We start from the raw sequence: 18,134 nt of genomic DNA, 5'->3' as shown, positions 1-18,134 counted from the left end.
CCCTTACACTTTCCTTCCCTTTTACATTATCCTCTCTTTCCAAAGGGTTGAACCTATCCTCTTGCTATTTAGTATAAAGAGGGGAAGACAGCGGCTATACTTCATTAGGAGTTTGAAGAGATTTGGCATGTCAACAAATACACTCAAGAACTTCTATAGATGTACCATGGAGAGCATTCTGACAGGCTGCACCACTGTCTGATATGGGGCAGGGGGCTACTGCACAGGACTGAAAGCTGCAGAAGGTTGTAAATCTAGTCAGCTCCATCTTAGGTACTAGCCTACAAAGTATCCAGGACATCTTCAGGGAGTGGTGTCTCAGAAAGGCAGTGTCCATTATTAAGGACCTCCAACGTCCAGAGCATGTCCTTTTCTCACAGTTACCATCAGGTAGGAGATACAGAAGCCTGAAGGCACACACTCAGTGATTCAGGAATAGCTCCTTCCCCTCTGCCATCTGATTCCTAAATGAGCATTGAAGCTTTGGACACTACCTCATTTTTTTAAAATATACAGTTTTCTGTTTTTTGCATGTTTTTAAAATCTATTTTGAATTTTAAAATCTATTTTAAATATACGTATACCGTAATTAATTTACTTAGTTATTAATTATTACTATTATTATTTTTATTTCATTTATCATTAATTTTTTTCTATATTATGTATTGCATTGAACTGCTGCTGCTAACAAATTTCACATCACATGCTGGTGATAATAAACCTGATTCTGATTCTAAAGAAACACTTCAACCCATCCTGCGGAATGCAATTTTGTCCCATCAACTGCCCTTCCTTCCTCACTTTCTCACTAAATGCTATATCTACTTGAATATCAACTGCCCCATCCTCTGACCTATCACTCTGGTCCGCCCCCACCCCTGCCAAATTCATTTAAACCCTCCCCAACAGCTCCAGCAAATTTATGTGAGGGGGACCAATATTCTTGCATTTCAATGTTCTTACAACTCTCTTTTGCAGTTCTGAAAAAGGATCACAGGCTTGAAACAGCAACTGTTCCTCCTTCCACTGCTTCCTGATTTACTGAGGGTTTTCAGCATTTATCTTGAGTAATTAAGTCCTCCTAGTCCAAAACAACTATACTGCTTTCTGAATTCAAACATTGAGGAACAGATATGTAATCAGATTAAGGAAATATGTAAAAATAATAGGGTTATTGTCATGGGAAATTTCAACTTCCCTAATATAGATGTTCTTAGTGCAAGGGGTTTCGATGGGGCAGAATTTGTTATGTGTATCCAGGAAGGTTTCTTAAATCAGTCTGTGGACAGTCTAACGGGAGGAGGGCCATACTGGACCTGGTATCGGGTAATGAGCCTGGCCAGGTGACTGACCTTTCAGTGGGAGAGCAGTTAATTTTCACGATAGCTATAGATTAGGACAGGTATGGTCCTTGTGGGAAAGTTTTAAATTTTTTTAAATTTCAAAATATACTTTATTCAAAAATAAAATTATATACAATAAACCATTCAATAATGTTCCATCCTTTACATACGTTTCCATCATAGTCTGTACATATCCATACTTATGGCCACCCACGTGGCCCTCCAGTTGTTCACCTTACCACATCATTCTTGAGGGGTATACTCCCCGCCACTCGACCCCTCCCACTCCCGCGGGTGAAGAAACCTATACCGTGGTCCTTCCCCACCGGGCCCTTGCGGTGGCTGCACCGAGCTTCAGTGCGTCCCTCAGCACGTACTCCTGCAGCCGAGAATGTGCCAGTCGGCAGCATTCTCCCACGGACATCTCCATGTGCTGGTAGACCATCAAGTTTCGGGACGACCAAAGAACGTCTTTCACCGAGTTGATGATCTGCCAGCAGCACCGGATGTTGGTCTCCATGTGCGTCCCCGGGAACGGCCCGGAGATCAGAGAGTCCTCTGTTACGCAGCTGCTGGGGATGAAACGTGACACCAGCCCGTCCATCCTCCTCCACATCCTCTCTGCGAACTGACAGTATGCAAAGAGGTGGGTCACAGACTCCTCCTCACTGCAGTTGGAGTAGGGCAAAATATGAGGGCATTAGGCAGGAACTAAGAAGAGTTAATTGGGAACAATGTTTTTCCTGGCAAGTCCACATCAGGCATGTGGTGGGTGTTTAAAGATTGCACAGAGTACAGGAAAGGTATGTTCCTGTTAGAAGGAAGGACAGGATGTGGCCTAACTGTCTCACTGGTCTGTTTATCTAAACTGGACTGTTTCCAAACCATCACGCTACCCTCCCTTACAAAGATTGTTTCCACCATGAAACCTGCAACCTGCCCTTTTGACATTGTCTCCACTGCCCTCCTGAAGGATGTCTTTGACGTAGCCGGTCCCAGCATCCTCTCTACTATCAACAGCTCCCTGGCCACTGGTACCGTTCCAACCTGCTTCAAGCACACTGTGGTCCAGCCCCTCCTGAAAAACCCAACTTAGACCCTACCTTACCTAGTAACTACAGACCTATTTCTAAACTTCCATTCCTGTCAAAGGTTCTCGAAAAGGTCATTCTTAGTCAACTGCTGCCCTACCTACACCAAAACAACATCTTGGAAAGATTTCAGTCAGGTTTTAGGGCTTATCATAGCACAGAGTCTGCACTGCTGAAAGTGTACAATGATCTTCTCCTCTCTACCAACTCAGGTGACTCTGCCATCCTAATTCTTCTTGACCTCAGCACAGCATTTGATACTGTGGGTCATGCCATTTTAATAGACTGTCTCCAATATGGGGTTGATGGCACTGCCTTGAACTGGTTCACATCCTACCTCAAAAATAGCTTCTCCATCAACATAGGCAAATTTTCCTCTTCTCCAGCTAGTTTCTCCTGCGGGGTCCCACAAGGTTCCATTCTAGGTCCCATTCTTTTTTCTGTATACATGCTTCCCCTCGGCCAAATCATTCAAAAACACAACATTTTCTTCCATTGTTATGCTGACAACACACAGCTTTATCTCCCCTCGAAACCAAACGACCAATCAAATCTAGTCAGCCTCATGAACTGCCTTGAGGACATAAAGTGTTGGATGTCACAGAACTTCCTACAGCTGAATGAAGGCAAGTCTGAAGTTGTCCTATTTGGCCCCGCTGACTCTATCAAAGTGATTACCAACAGTCTTGGTAACCTGTCCACCCTTGTCAAAAACCTTGGTGTGATATTTGATTCCACCTTTAAGTTTGACAAGCAAGTTAATGCAGTAGTAAAAGCCAGTTTTTTCCAGCTTCGTACCATTGCCAAAATAAAGTCGTTTCTCTCTTTCAAAGATCTCGAGAAAGTCATCCATGCCCTTATATCCTCCCGCTTGGACTACTCCAACTCCCTGTATACTGGGATTAGTCAGTCATCCCTGTCCCGCCTGCAACTTGTCCAGAACGCTGCAGTCAGGCTCCTGACAGGTGCCTGAAAGAGGGACCGTATTACTTCTATCCTGGCCTCTCTCCACTGGCTACCAGTATGATTATGAAGACACGCAGTCCTCTATTATTGTCATTTAGTAATGCATGCGTTAAGAAATGATACAATATTTCCTCCGGTGTGATATCACAAAACACAAGACAGACCAAGACTGAAAAAACTGACAAAACCAGATAATTATAACATATAGTTACAACAGTGCAACAATACCATAACTTGATGAAGAAGTCCATGAGCACAGTAAAAGTTCAAAGTCTCTCAAATGGCCCACATCTCACGCAGACGGGAGAATGAAGAAAAGCCATGCCCGACCACAATCCATCTCCGAGTCATCCGAAAACTTTGAGCCTATAAGCTGTGTGTCTTGTTGTTTGTATCTGTGTTTCTTGTATTTGTGATTTTAGCTACCTGTTATGGTTTGTATAGCACTTTGGTCATCATGGGTTGTTTTTAAATGTGCTTTATAAATAAATTTGACTTGACTTGACTTGATAAGAAAACCTTGGGCGTCTAGAGAAGTGATGAATTTAGTCAAGAAAAAAAGGAAACATATGTAAAGTTTTGGAAGCTGGGATTAAATGAAGCACATGAGGAGCATAAAGAGGCCAGAACTGAACTAAAGAAGGGAATTAAGAAAGTTAGGAGAAGTCCTTGGCAAGTAGGATCAAGGTGAACCCTAAGGTATTCTACGGATGAATTCTAAGGATAAAATGGGAACATTTGCTTGGATGTGGAGAATGTGAGGTACGTAATGAGTACTTTGCTTCAGTATTTACCAAGGAAAAGAATGTAGAGGACCAGGAGATCAGTGCTGAGCATATAAATACATTAGGGTGTTTAGAGGTCAAGGAGGAGGAAGTGTTGGGCCTTGTAATGAGTGTTATGGTGGATAAGTCCCCTGGGCCTGATGGGATTTACCCCAGGTTTTGAGAAGGGAGCAAGAAAAAAAAACTATAGACTGGTAAGTCTCTCATCAGTTGTAGGGAAATTGCTGGAGAAAATTCTTAGGGATGGGATATGTGAGCATTTGGAAACCCATGGTCTAATTAGGGAGAGCCAGCATGGCTTTGTGCTGGCAGATTGTGTTTTACCAACTTGATTGAGTTTTTTTAACAAAGTGATGAGAGAGATTGATGAGGATCAGGCAGTGGACGTTGTCTGCATGGATTTTAGTAAGGCTGACAAAGTCTCTCATGGGAAGCTAATGCAGAAGATTAAGATGCATGGGGTCCATGGCGAATCGACTTTTTGGATTCTGAACTGGCCTGCGCATAGAAGACCGAGGATAGTGATTGAAGGGACTTATTTGAGCTGGAGGTCTGTATTTAGTGGTTTCCACAGGGGTCTGTGCTGGGGCCTCTGCTGTTTGCGATGGATATAAATGACCTGGATGAAAATGTAGATGTGTGGGTTAGCAAGTTTGTGGATGATAACAAGATTGGTGGAGTTGTGGACAGTGTAATATGGAGCAGTTGCAGATATGGGCAGAGAAATGGCAGATGAAGCTTAACCCAGATAAATGTGAGGTGTTGCTCCTTTGTAGGGCAAATGCTAGGAGACAGTAGTACACTGTTAATGGCAAAATCCTTAACAGTGTGGCTGAGCAGAGAGATCTTGGGATCCAAGTTCATAGCTCCTTGAAAGTGGCTACACAGGTTGATAAGAAGGCTTGTGGAATGCTTGCTTTTATTAGGCGAGGCATTGAGTTCAAAAGTCAGGAGGTTATGTTGCCACTTTATAAAACTCTGGTTAGGCCACATCTGGAGTATTACATACAGTTCTGGTCGCCCCTCTATTGGAAGGATGTTGAGGCTTTGGAGAGGGTGCAGAAGAGGTTTAACAGGATACTGCCTGGTTTAGAGGGCATGAGCTATAAATTTAGGTTGTTTTCTTTGGAGGGGTGGAGACTGAGGGTAGATCTGACTGAGGTTTATAAGATTATGAGAAACATATAGACAGGTTGTATCTGTTTTCCAGGGCTGAAAAGTCTAACTGAAGAGGGTATACATTGAAGGTGAGAAAGAGTAGGTTCAAGGTGGGTGTGAGGGGTAAGCTTTTTACTCAGAGAGTGGTGAATGCCTGGAATGTGCTGCCTGGTATGGTGGTAGAGGCAAATACTTTATAGGCTTTTGAGATGTTTGCATAGGTTATAAGAATCCTGGGCTTGGGCAGGTTGAGTTCACTGGAAACTGCATTTCTAGGAATTTAGAAGAATGAAATATTATCTGAGGAAGGTGTGTAGGTGAGAGAAAAATAATCTCCAAAGTGGGAAAATAATCTGAACATTAGAATTAGGCTAGTCAGGTGAAAAACCTGGAAGCATTTTTAATGCAAATGTTAATGAAGTCTGAAACATTCCCAATAAACCCTCTTCCAACCAAAAAAAAAACTGTTATATTGGGTTTGAAGCACCATCATAACCATGATATACCACTTGGGTTTTGACAGAGTCTAAAGAAGGATCATCAACCTGAAATATTAACCCTTATGTCTTTGTTCACACAAGCTGCTTCACGGGCTGAGTGCTTTTGACATTTTCTATCTCTTGCACTTGAAATAAAATTATTTCTGATCTCTCCTGCAGCGGCCGATGGGCAATTACCATTGAGTCTGTTATGGAGCCAACACTCAGGTGAGGCTTCCTGAAATGGAAAACATGAAGGAATAAGGAGTAGTTTTAACAGGAGCAGAGGGGAAGGAGAATTGTTGATATCTGGAACCGACTGTCAGAGGTGGTGGTGAAATTAGATACAATTACTCTGCTTGAAACATTTAGACAAGCTTTAAATACACAAGGTATAGGAAGATATAGACCGAATACAGGCAAATGGAACTAGTTGGATTAATTTGGTTGGCCAGGACATGGTCGGATAAAGGGTCTGTCTCTGTGCTGTGGAACTCCATGACTCTGAGGTCTCAAGAAAGGAGTAGAGCATTAAGGAATGAGTGCCAGGGAAAAGAAAGGCTGGGGATGGGAGCTGAGGCAAGATGGGAACTAGGAACTGGGAACTGGGGGCCTGAGGTGAAACAGAGAGCAGGGAGAGATAAATACTGAGGAATGGGGAGGGGCGGTTGGGAATAGAAATAGATAGTTTGGGAAATGGGGCCCCAGAAGAAACGAAAACTTGAGAATGAGTAAAGATGAGACCAGAGAATGGAAGAAAGATGGGTGAATGAGATTTTAAGAGAGTTGGGAGGTAAGGACCACATAAGTGGCAATGACCAGAAGATCCTGCTTGTTTGGGAGAGTATCAGAATATTTATGCTTTATCCAAAATTTTGATGAATAATGTCTAACACTATAAGTTGTAAACTTAATAATACCCCTTCCATTCACAAATCTTTCTTCTTACAATAAATTGAATTTATTTCTTCAGCTTGAACTGGATGCAAGCATTTTTATATAGAAAAGCGAAAAAGAGAATGTTGGGGATATTTGGAATGAGAATTGATATCACTGTTGTGAAATTTGCCGTCTTTGAACAGTACAATGCGATACATAATAATAGAGGGAAAAGAAACTGAAATCCAGTAACTATATATAAATTAAGTAAATAGTACAAAAATAAAAGAAAAAGTAGTGATGTAGTGTTTGTGGGTTCAAAGTCCATTCAGAAACCTGATGGTGGAGGGGAAGAGGCTGTTCCTGAAACATTGAGTGCATGCCTTCAGGCTTCTGTACCTCCTTCCTGCTGCTGCTAATGATAACAGGGCACGTCCTGAGTGATGAGGGTCCTCAGTGATTGATGCCACCTTTTTAAGGCTCCTTGAAGATGTCCAACAAACTATGTATTTTCTGTGGAGAGTGATGCAGCATTAAAGTTTCAAATTAATCACCAAATTAAAAGATCATCTGAAATAATTTTATCTAGTTTAATTCAGGAAACCTACAGCAACAGCAGGAGTAGGTCTTTCAAGTGTTCCCCGACTCCCACCATTCAATGTGATATCTATCTTAGTACCATCTTCCTGTGCCCTTTCATTTCTAGAAATCTATCTTTTTTTAAATGTATTTTTCAATTTGGCTTTCAATCTTAGACCATAAGACCCTAAGATAAAGGAGCAGAATTAGACCAATTAGGTCCATCGAATCTGCTCTACCATTTTATCATGGCCGATCCAAATTTCATCTCAGCCCCAATTTCCTGCCTTCTCCCCTTATCCCTTCATGCCCTAATCAATCCAGAATCTATCAACCTCTGTCTTAAATATGCGTAAAGACTTGGCCTCCACAGCTGCCTGTGGCAAAGAATTCTACAGATTCACTGCCCTCTGGCTAAAGAAATTCCTCCTCATCTCCATTCTAAAAGGATGCCCCTCTATTCTGAGGTGTATCCTCTAGTCTTAGACTCTCCCATCATAGGAAACATCCTCTCCACATGCACTGTATCAAGTGCTTTCACCATATGATAGGTTTCAATGAGGCAACCCAACCTTCTTCTGAATACTGGTGAATACTGGCTCAGAGCCATCAAATGCTATTCATATGGCAAGCCATTCAATCATGGAATCATCTTCATTAACCTTCTTTCGAAGATAAAGGCCCCAAGACTGCTCACAATACTCCAAGTGAGGCTTCACCAGTGCTTTATAAAGTCTCAACATTACATCCTTGCCTTTATATTCCAGTCCTCCTGAAATGAATACTAATATTGCATTTACTTTCCTCACCACAGATTCAACCTGCAAATTAACCTTTATGGAATCCTGCACAAGCACTCTCAAGATCCTTTGTGCCTCTGTTTTTTTGTATTCCCTCTTGATATAGAAAACACTCAATCCTTTAATTTCTTTGACCATAGTGCATGACCATACACTTCCTGACACTGTATTTCATCTGCCATTTCTTTGTCCAGTCTCCCAATCTGTCTACATCCTTCTGTGGCCTTTCTACTTCCTTAAATCTACCTGCCCCTCCACCTTTCTTCATATTGTCTCCAAACTTTGCAAAAAAGCCATCAATTCTATCATACAAATCATTGACATATAACATTAAAATAATTGGTCCCAACACAGACCTCTGTGGAACACCACTGGTCACTGACAGTCAACCAGAAAAGGCTCCCTTTATTCCCACTCTTTGCCTCCTGCCAATTAGTCACTGCATTATCCATGCTAGAATCTTTCCTATAATACCAAGGGCTCTTAGCCTGATAAGCAGCCTCACGTGTGGCACCTTGTCAAAGGCCTTCTGAAAATCCAAGTACACAACATCAACCGATCCTCCTTTGTCTATCCTGCTTGATACTTCAAAGAATTCCAACAGATTTGAGAGGCAAGATTTTCCCTTGAAGAAACCATGCTGACTACGGCTGATTTTATCATGTACTTCCAAGTACCCTGGGATCTCATCCTTAATAATCGCTTCCAACATCTTCCCAACCACTGAGGTCAAACTAACTCTCCTATGGTTTCCTTTCTTCTGCCTCTCTCCCTTTTTGAAGAGTGGAGCGACATTTGTAATTTTCCAGTCTTACGGAACCAATCCAGAATCTAGTGATTTTGAAAGATCATTACTCATGCCTGCATAATCTCTTCAGTCACCTCTTTCAGAACTCTAGGGTGTACACCATCTGGTCCAGGTGATTTATCTACCTTCAGACCTTTCAGTTTCCCAAGAACCTTCTCTCTAGTAATGGTAACTTCACACGGTTTATGACCCCTGACACCTGGAACTTCGGTCATACTGTTTGTGAAGATTAAAACAAAATGCTTATTCAGTTCACCCACCATTTCCATGTCCACTATTGCTACCTCTCCAGCATTATTTTCCAGCGGTCTGATATCCACTCTCACCCCTCATTTACGCTTTAGGTATCTAAAGAACCTTTTGGTATCCTCTTTATTATTACTGGCTAGTTTACTTTCTCATTCCATCTTTACCTTGTTAATGGCTTTCATTTTCAAATCTTTTTATTATTATTATTATTATCCAAAATTAACACGAGTACATCGAAGTAAGCAACACTTACAATGTCTCAAGAAAAAAATGTTATTTTAAAGATTGAAAAAAAATTTGTGATTAAAAAAAAACCCTACTAAGCAAGAAAAAGTGGGGAAAAAACCCCATTAGGTGTTAAACCCCGGAGCCATGCATCATACAAGAAGCTTCTAAAGATAAACATCAAACCGCCAGCAAGAAAAAAAAGTACCAAAAATTTACAATTAGATCGTGGAGAAAATCTATCAATTAACTCAAATTATAATAACAAACAAATGAACCCCATCATTTTCTCAAAATCAAACATAGGTTCAAAGGTTCGACTTCTAATTTTCTCCAAACTAAGACAGCATCACTTGTTAATGGCTTTTTAGTTGCTTTCTGTTGGTTTTTAAAAGCTTCCCAATCCTCTAACTTCCCACTAATTTTTGCTCTGTTATATGCCCTCTCTTTGGCTTTTATGTTGGCTTTGACTTGTTAGCCATGGTTGTGTCATCTTTCCTTTAGAATACTTATTCCTCTTTGGGATGTAAATATCATGTGTCTTCTGAATTGCTTCCAGAAATTCCAGCCATAGCTGGTCTGCCATCATTCCTGCCAGTGTTATTTTCCAATCAACTCTGGGCTACTGCTTTCTCATGTCTTCTGTCGCAGAGACTCCATGTTCACCACCCTTTAAGTGAAGAGAGTCTCCTTCTTTTCAGACTAGGTATTATACCTTGTATTCTAAGGCTGGGACAAACCAAGGAAAACATACTTCCTGCACCATGCTTGTTGAGCCCTGTTGGAACTTAGTACATTTCAATTAACCTGCACACTAGTGATTGCAGATCTCGTTGATCCCGACCTTCCTGTACCAAGATTGCCATAGCAGGAATTGGTCTGCTGAAATAAAAACCTAAATTTCTGTCAATTCTACTAACCACACTGCAGTTCCCAGCTTTCTCCTTATCCTTTTGAACAATTGCCATTCTTTATTTAGATCAGACAACACATATAATTTTTGTTATGGAAGCTTGTGACGAAGGTGGATTATCAGTATGGCTTAATTGATGGAAAACAGTAGTTCACCATTGGGAATACTTATGTTATAAAGGTCCAATTATAAGGGGAGGACAGGAGGATGAACACAGGGCCCTGGTGGAGGACTTTGTTAAATGGTGTAAGCCGAATCATCTGCATTTCAACATTAGATTAGTAAGACAAAGGAGATGGTGATGAACTTTAAGGAAGACTAAGCCAGCATTGCTCCCTATTACTGTTGATGATGATGACATGGACGTGGTGAGGATCTACAAGTACCTGGGGGTGCACCTGGATGACAGGCTTGAGTGGAGCACCAACACATATAAGAAGGACAGAGTCACCTCTACTTCCTGAGGAGACTGAGGTCCTTTGAAGTATGCAGGCCTGTCTTTCACATGTTCTACCAGTCTGTTGTTGACAGTACAATCTTCTATGTGATGGTGTGCTGGGGCAATGGCATTAACACGGGTGATGCCAGCAAGCTCAATAAACTGATTAGAAAGGCTGGCTCTATTATAGGAGTCAAACTGGACACACTGGAGGCTGAGATAGCGCAAAGGACCCCATGGAAAATCCTGGACAATGTTTCTCATCCTCTGTGTGCCACCTTGGCTGAGCAGAGGAGCACTCTTAGTAATGGACTAAGACAACCGTGTTGCTCCAAAGAGCGCTGTAAGAAGTCATTCTTACCCTCGGCCATGATTCTCCATAATATGTCGACCTACAGGTGGGAAAGCGATGACCCCCCCCCCCCGTTAGACAGTTTGGGGTAACTAATTTTTTATTCTTTCTACTTGTCTTCTAATATCTTTATCTGTGCTCCTGTAATGCTACTGCAAAACTGTAATTTCCTTTGGCATCAATCTATCAATTATCTGTTCTCTTACAACCCAGAAATCCAAACAGCTCAGCAGATGTTTGCTGAGTTCCGTTCGCACTATTGAGGTTCCGGCACTCTCTCATCCGAACCCAGTTCCGCCGCTCATGTCATAATCCAGCACGGAATTTATTACCCCGCCGCTGCCGCATGCCTGCCCGCTCACTAACCCCTGGCGCCCTACTGCGCATGCGCAAACCCAAATGGCGCTAAAACCCCGTTTTTTAAAAGAATTACTTTGCGGCAGTTGGTGCGACAGTTGGTTCGTGTTTACGGCAGCAGGTGATGTGTCAGCTGACGCTGCTGCCGGCGTGCTGGAGTGAGTGGCGGAGGCGGCGGTTGTCATGTCCTTGTTCGCGGCCGACGATGACGACGTGGATTTTCTGTCACCGAGTGGCGGGTGAGTGAATCGGCGGCGGCACTCTCCTGGTTTGATCTCCAGCTGAGGCCGTGAGAGCGAGGGGATCCGCTGGCTTCTATACCGGTGCGTACTTGGCCTGCGGGCGCTTCCCCCTTCCCGTCCGTGCCGCCGTCGGTCAAGGTAGGACTAACTCAACGGATAGCCAGCTGGAAGATGAGGTAGACGAGGTGCCGTCCTTGGTTTGACTTTATTCTAGAACTTCAAGCTGATGTGACTTGTTCCTTGGCTGTATGTTTCCAACAGGTTGGAGTTGGAGGCTTCCTGCTAAACACTTAATTAGACCTACTTCCCCTCTGAAACCTTTGCTGGAACAAAATCAAGTACAGTCCGCCTTTTTTTTATTATTTGCGCGTGAAAGCCAGCAGTATGAGAGACCGTGTTTGGCGAGCTGTCACATTACTCTGCTGGAAGTTTTGTTGAAGGACATTGATCCAGATGCAGTCGAGGTATGTGTTATAATGATGTATGATTTGCAGGACTGCTTCAAGTTCTATGCTTCTCCATATCCCTGTACTCTTCACTTCTCTGGTATTGTATAGTTTATCTAGGGTTGATGGCATTTCTTTTAGGTACACCGTTTAACTTCCTCTTGTTGTAATCCGTGATTTTCTTCCAAATTGTAAGGTCATAAGGGGAAGTGTTTGCTAATTGTGCAGTGTTCATTACCATTCATGACTTTAACAACAAATCAAGCAATGCGTGCAGCAGGACCTGGACAATGTTCAGACATGGTCAAATGATGCCCATGCCTCAAAAAAATATGTAATCGATGAATCTGCCCAAAAGAGGGAATCTAACCACTTACTCTTGACATTGGTGTCACTACAGTCCATATTTTGGGGTCACCAATGACCACAAATTCAGCAGGACCGGCCACATAAATGGCATGACTTCAAGAGCAGGTCAGACTGGGTATCCTGCAATGCGTGACTCCTCTGTCGCTTGAAGGCTTCTCTTACCACCTGCAGTACACGAGTCAGGAGCCTGATGGAATGCAGCTCGGGCAACTGTTTGGAAGCTTCAAACTATCTGGGACACAGCAAACTGTTTGATTGGGATCCCATCAATCACCGTGTGCCACCAGTGTATAGTGGTTGCTTTGTTCTCGGAATTTGACTTTGGAATACAGTTAGCTGCATGTCACACACTGATCTCAAGTGGAAAGATGCTCATAGAAGTTTCCTTCGTCACTGTGTCCGACTCTTGGAACTCTGTCCAATAAAACTGTTGGGAGTACCTTTACTGGATGGTTGGAAATAAATCAAGAAGGTTGCTTCCTGTCATCTTCTCCAGAGCAAATGAGCAATAAGTGTGTGCTCTGCTGATGCAACTCAGATCCAAAAAAAGGAAATAAAACACTCTCCCTCCATTACTCACTTGGGCCATTGGCTCCCAGTGGAGCGTAGGCCTTCGATGACCTCCGGACTCCATTGTCCACTGAAGTCGATTCTATGGCTAGAGTGCATCTGTAATCTACTGTACAGGGGGGTTGTCCTACACAGCTTCAGCAGAGCCCTGTTGGCCGGCCTTACCTGTTTACACCCTTCATGATGGAGATTTAGAGTTGGACTTGGAGAGGTTCTTCCTCCTTTATTTGCCTTAATATTTCATGGTGAGTCAGTGTTGAATTTTGAAGCACTTTGGAACGTTTAATGTTAATCATGTTGTGTAAGTGTAACTGAACATAAGTCTGTCACAAAGTTTCACAGATGAGTCCCAATTGGTAATGTTGCGGATGTTTAACATTTTCTGAGCAATAGAAACATGGGATTTTTTTTTTACAATAAATGACAACTGTATTGAGATATTGTGCAATATTGGTATTTCTTCACATTTGAAAAGATAATGTGGAAAGTATTTGTATATAGAACTAAAGCAAACTATCCAACCTGTAACAGACTGCAGGAAGTTGGTGGGCAAAGCAACTATGACTTTGAAGTATTTGGGCTTGGAAACCTGTGCATTTCTTTCTGAGGGTAATTTGAGTCAAAGTATCTCAGTTAATATCCCTGCTAATAAAACCTCATGCACCTCAATATTGTGCCACCATTATAACCTACCTTAATTGAACTGTTCAAGGAAAGGTGACTTTAAAATCTGAGCTCTTAACATAATTGATAGAGATTTAAAATTATACAGCCAATGTCTGAAAGACATTTACTATGTAGACATATTGAAGAGGAAATGGAACTAAAAATGGAGAAAAAGAGCTAAAAACAGGGAACACAGTGTAGTTGGAAGCTTCTAAAGGAGAAGAGATAAATAACTAAATTTTGTATCATATATTTTTTCCTCCTGTCTGTTTAGGGTACTCTATTAGCAGCAATATCTTCCTTCCACCAAAGTGCCATTCCAAATGCCCTGTGTAACATAGAAACATAGAAATATAGAAAACCTACACCACAATACAGGCCCTTCAGCCCACAAAGCTGTGTTGAACATGGCCTTACTACAGAAATTACCTAGGGTTACCTATAGCCATCTATTTTTCTAAGCTCCATGTACCTGTCCAGGAATCTCTTAAAAGACCCTATGGTATCCGCCTCCACCACCATCACTGGCAGCCCATTCCACTCACTCACCATTCCCTGCGTAAAAAAAAACAAACAACAACAACAACAACAACTTACCCCTGACATCTCCTCTGTACCTACCTCCAAGCACCTCAAAACTGTGCACTCTCATGCTGGGCATTTCAGCCCTGGGGAAAAAGCCTTTGACGATCCACACAAGCAATGCCTCTCAACATCTTATACACCTCTGTCAGGTCACCTCTCATCCTCCGTCGCTCCAAGGGAAAAAGGCCCAGTTCACTCAATCTGTTTTCATAAGTCATGCTCCCCAATCCAGGCAACATCCTTGTAAATCTCCTCTGCACCCTTTCTATGGTTTCCACGTCCTTCCTGTAGTGAGGTGACCAGAACTGAGCATGGTACTCCCAAGTGGGGTCTCAGCAGGGTCCTATATAGCAGCAATCTTACCTCTTGGCTCCTAAGCTCAATCCCATGATTGAAGAAGGCCAATGCACCATATCCTTTCTTAACCATGGAGTCAACCTGCGCAGCTGCTTTGAGTGTCCCATCGACTCGGACCCCAAGATCCCTCTGATCCTCCACACTGCCAAGAATCTTACCATTAATACTAAATCCTGCCATCTTATTTGACCCACCAAAATGAAGCACCTCACTCTTATCTGGGTTGAACTCCATCTGCCATTTCTCAGCCCAGTTTTGCACCCTATCGATGTCCTGCCGTAACCTCTGACAGCTCTCCACACTATCCACAACACCTCCAACCTTTGTGTCATCAGCAAACTTACTAACCCATCCCTCCACTTCCTCATCCAGGTCATTTATAAAAATCACGAAGAGTAGTGGTCCCAGAGCAGATCCCTGAGGCACACCACTGGTGACTGACCTCCATGCAGAATATGACCCGTCTACAACCACTCTTTGCCTTCTAAGGGCAAGCCAATTCTGGATCCGCAAAGCAATGTCTCCTTGGATCCCATGCCTCCTTACTTTCTCAATAAACCTTGCATGGGGTACATTGTCAAATGCCTTGCTGAAATCCATGTACACTACATCTACTGCTCTACCTTCATCAATATGTTTAGTCACATCCTCAGAAAATTCAATCAGGCTCGTAAAGCACGACCTGCCTTTGACAAAGCCATGCTGACTATTCCTAGTCATATTATGCCTCTCCAAATGTTCATAAATCCTGCCTCTCAGGATCTTTTCCATCAGCTTACCAACCACTGAAGTAAGACTCACTTAATTATAATTTCCTGGGCTATCTCTACTTCCTTTCTTGAATAATGGAACAGCATCAGCAACCCTCCAATCCTCTGGAACCTCTCTCGTCCCCATTGATGATGCAAAGATCATCGCCAGTTAGGCTCAGCAATCTCCTCCCTCGCCTCCCACAGTAGCCTGGGGTACATCTGGTCCGGTCCTGGTGACTAATCCAACTTGATGCTTTCCAAAAGCTCCAGCACATCCTCTTTCTTAATATCTACGTGCTCAAGCTTTTCAGCCCACTGTAATTCATCCTTACAATTGGCAAGATCCTTTTCCGAGGTGAATACTGAAGCAAAGTACTCATTAAGTACCTGTGTTATCTCATACGGTTCCATACACACTTTTTCACTGTCACACTTGATGGGTCCTATTCTTTCAAGTCTTAAGCTCTTGCTCTTCACATACTTGCAGAATACATATAACCATACAACAATTACAGCACGAAAACAGGCCATCTCAGCCCTTCTAGTCCGTGCCGAACTCTTACTCTCACCTAGTCCCACCGACCTGCACTCAGGAATAACCCTCCATTCCTTTCCTGTCCATATAGCTGTCCAATTTAACTTTAAACGACAACATCGAACCTGCCTCAACTACTTCTGCTGGAAGCTCATTTCACATAGCTACCACTCTCTGAGTAAAGAAGTTCCCCCTCATGTTACCCCTAAATTTTGCCTTTTAACTCTCAACTCATGTCCTCTTGTTTGAATCTCCCCCACTCTCAATGGAAAAAGCCTATCCACGTCAACTCTGTCAATTCCCCTCATAATTTTAAATACCTCTATTAAGTCCCCCCCTCAACTTTCTATGCTCCAAAGAATAAAGACCCAAGTTGTTCAACCTTTCTCTGTAACTTAGGTGATGAAACCCAGGTAACATTCCAGTAAATCTTCTCTGTACTCTATTGTGTTGACATCTTTCCTATAATTTGGTGACCAAAACTGTACACAATACTCCAAATTTGGCCTCACCAATACCTTGTGCAATTTCAACATTATATCCCACTTCCTATACTCAATGCTTTGATTTATAAAGGCCAGCATATCAAAAGCTTTCTTTACCACCCTATCCACATGAGATTCCACCTTCAGGGAACTATGCACCATTATTCCTAGATCTCTCTGTTTCTTCCTGATAGCTTCATATTTCCCCTTACTCCAATTAAATGCTTTCCTAACTTGTCTGTTGCTGTCCCTCTCCAAAGCTATTGTAAAGGAGATAGAACTGTGATCACTCTCTCCACAATGCTCTCCCACTGAGAGATCTGACACCTGACCAGGTTCATTTCCCAATCAAGTACAGCCTCTTCTCTTGTAGCTTTTCTACATATTGTGTCAAGAAACCTTCCTGAACACACCTAACAGAGTTCACCCCGTCTAAACCCCTCACTCTCGGGAGATGCCAATCGATATTTAGGAAATTAAAATCTCCCACCATGACAGCCCTGCTATTATTACACCTTTCCAGAATCTGTCTCCCTGTCTGCTCCTTGACGTCCCTGTTACTATTGGGTGGTCTATAAAAACACTCAGTCGAGTTATTGACCCCTTCCTGTTCATAACTTCCACCCACAGAGACTCCATAGATGATCCCTCCATGTCTTCCTCCTTCTCTGTAGCCGTGACACTGTCCCTGATTAACAGTGCCATGCCCCCAACTCTTTTACCTCTCTCCCTGTCCTTTCTGAAACATCTAAAGCCTGGCACTCGAAGTAGCCATTCCTGCCCCTGAGCCATCGAAGTCTCTGTAATGGCCATAACATCACAGCTCCAAGTACAGATCTATGCTGTAAGCTCATCTGCTTAGAGTGTGTACTTGATCTTTATAACATAAGTTTACAGCAGGAAGCAAGCAGAAGATGAGGAAACAACACTGATGTTTGCAATAAGTTGAATGCTTTTCAACATGGATCCACCCAAAGGGGGAAAGAATGTAATGGAATTTACCACCATTGTAAAATTTTAAAGTCCTCTTTCTGGAGCCATCTTAGACACTATCTATTGATAGAGAAGAAAATGATGTATCCTTCAGGATAATATGCTATTAAGGGATATAAAAGTGAGGGTGAAAATTTTAATCCAGGCATGCTGATTAAGTGGATTACTTTTGCTTTACTATGGTGATGCAGTAAGTCCTGATGATAATTTGAAAAACTGAATAAAGATTGAACAAACACTGAAATTGTACCTGATTTGTTTCTGGCTCAGATGAATTTGTATCCGAATTGATGTTTCTGGTGAAAGCTGACAAGGATTGCATATATCTTCATTATTGAGCTGGATAAGGTTCTGGGATGATTGTCCAGCAGAGTTGTATAACATACATACTTTCCATTATGCTCTTAGTGCTTAGGACAGCACTGAAGGTCCTCCATTTCTGGCAGTGTTCAGGGCTTCCTTCATCATGTTAGAAGCTTCTTCTCACTTTTCAAGTCCTGGGTGGAGATTCAGGAATACTGTCACACTCAGATGTTGAAGGATTCCTCATTGATGTTTCCGTAACAACTTTGTTTTACCTGTTCGTTAGCCCTGAACCTGGAGGACCGGTGGACCACTGTTAGTCTGGCCTCTACCTTTTGACCTGTTTGGCATGGGTGACCGTACCAAGAGCTGAAGCATAAAGCCCTGACTCTAGCCAGGTCATTGAGG

At 42.6% G+C, this 18,134-nt stretch overlaps 1 protein-coding gene across 9 annotated transcripts in view; it reads left to right on the top strand.

Moving 5' to 3' along the window:
* Positions 1 to 11,536: 11,536 nt before the first annotated feature.
* LOC134359947 (FK506-binding protein 15-like) overlaps positions 11,537 to 18,134 on the top strand; it is an 81,227-nt gene continuing 74,629 nt past the window's right edge. For 3 of the 9 annotated variants that reach the window (XM_063073821.1, XM_063073823.1, XM_063073822.1), the window contains exon 1: positions 11,537 to 11,662. In XM_063073821.1, coding sequence (XP_062929891.1) covers positions 11,607 to 11,662 — 56 coding nt within the window. In that variant the 5' untranslated portion in view covers positions 11,537 to 11,606. Of the gene's footprint in view, positions 11,663 to 11,804; positions 12,130 to 12,156; positions 13,296 to 18,134 lie in introns of those variants that run through there. The other 6 variants (XM_063073827.1, XM_063073826.1, XM_063073825.1 and 3 more) reach the window with 3 other exon arrangements.

The sequence above is a fragment of the Mobula hypostoma genome, chromosome 21, assembly GCF_963921235.1.
Source record: "Mobula hypostoma chromosome 21, sMobHyp1.1, whole genome shotgun sequence".
Lineage (NCBI taxonomy): Eukaryota > Metazoa > Chordata > Chondrichthyes > Myliobatiformes > Myliobatidae > Mobula > Mobula hypostoma.
The sequence above is the reverse complement of the archived record's forward strand: the minus strand, read 5'-3'. Positions and strand labels throughout refer to the sequence as shown.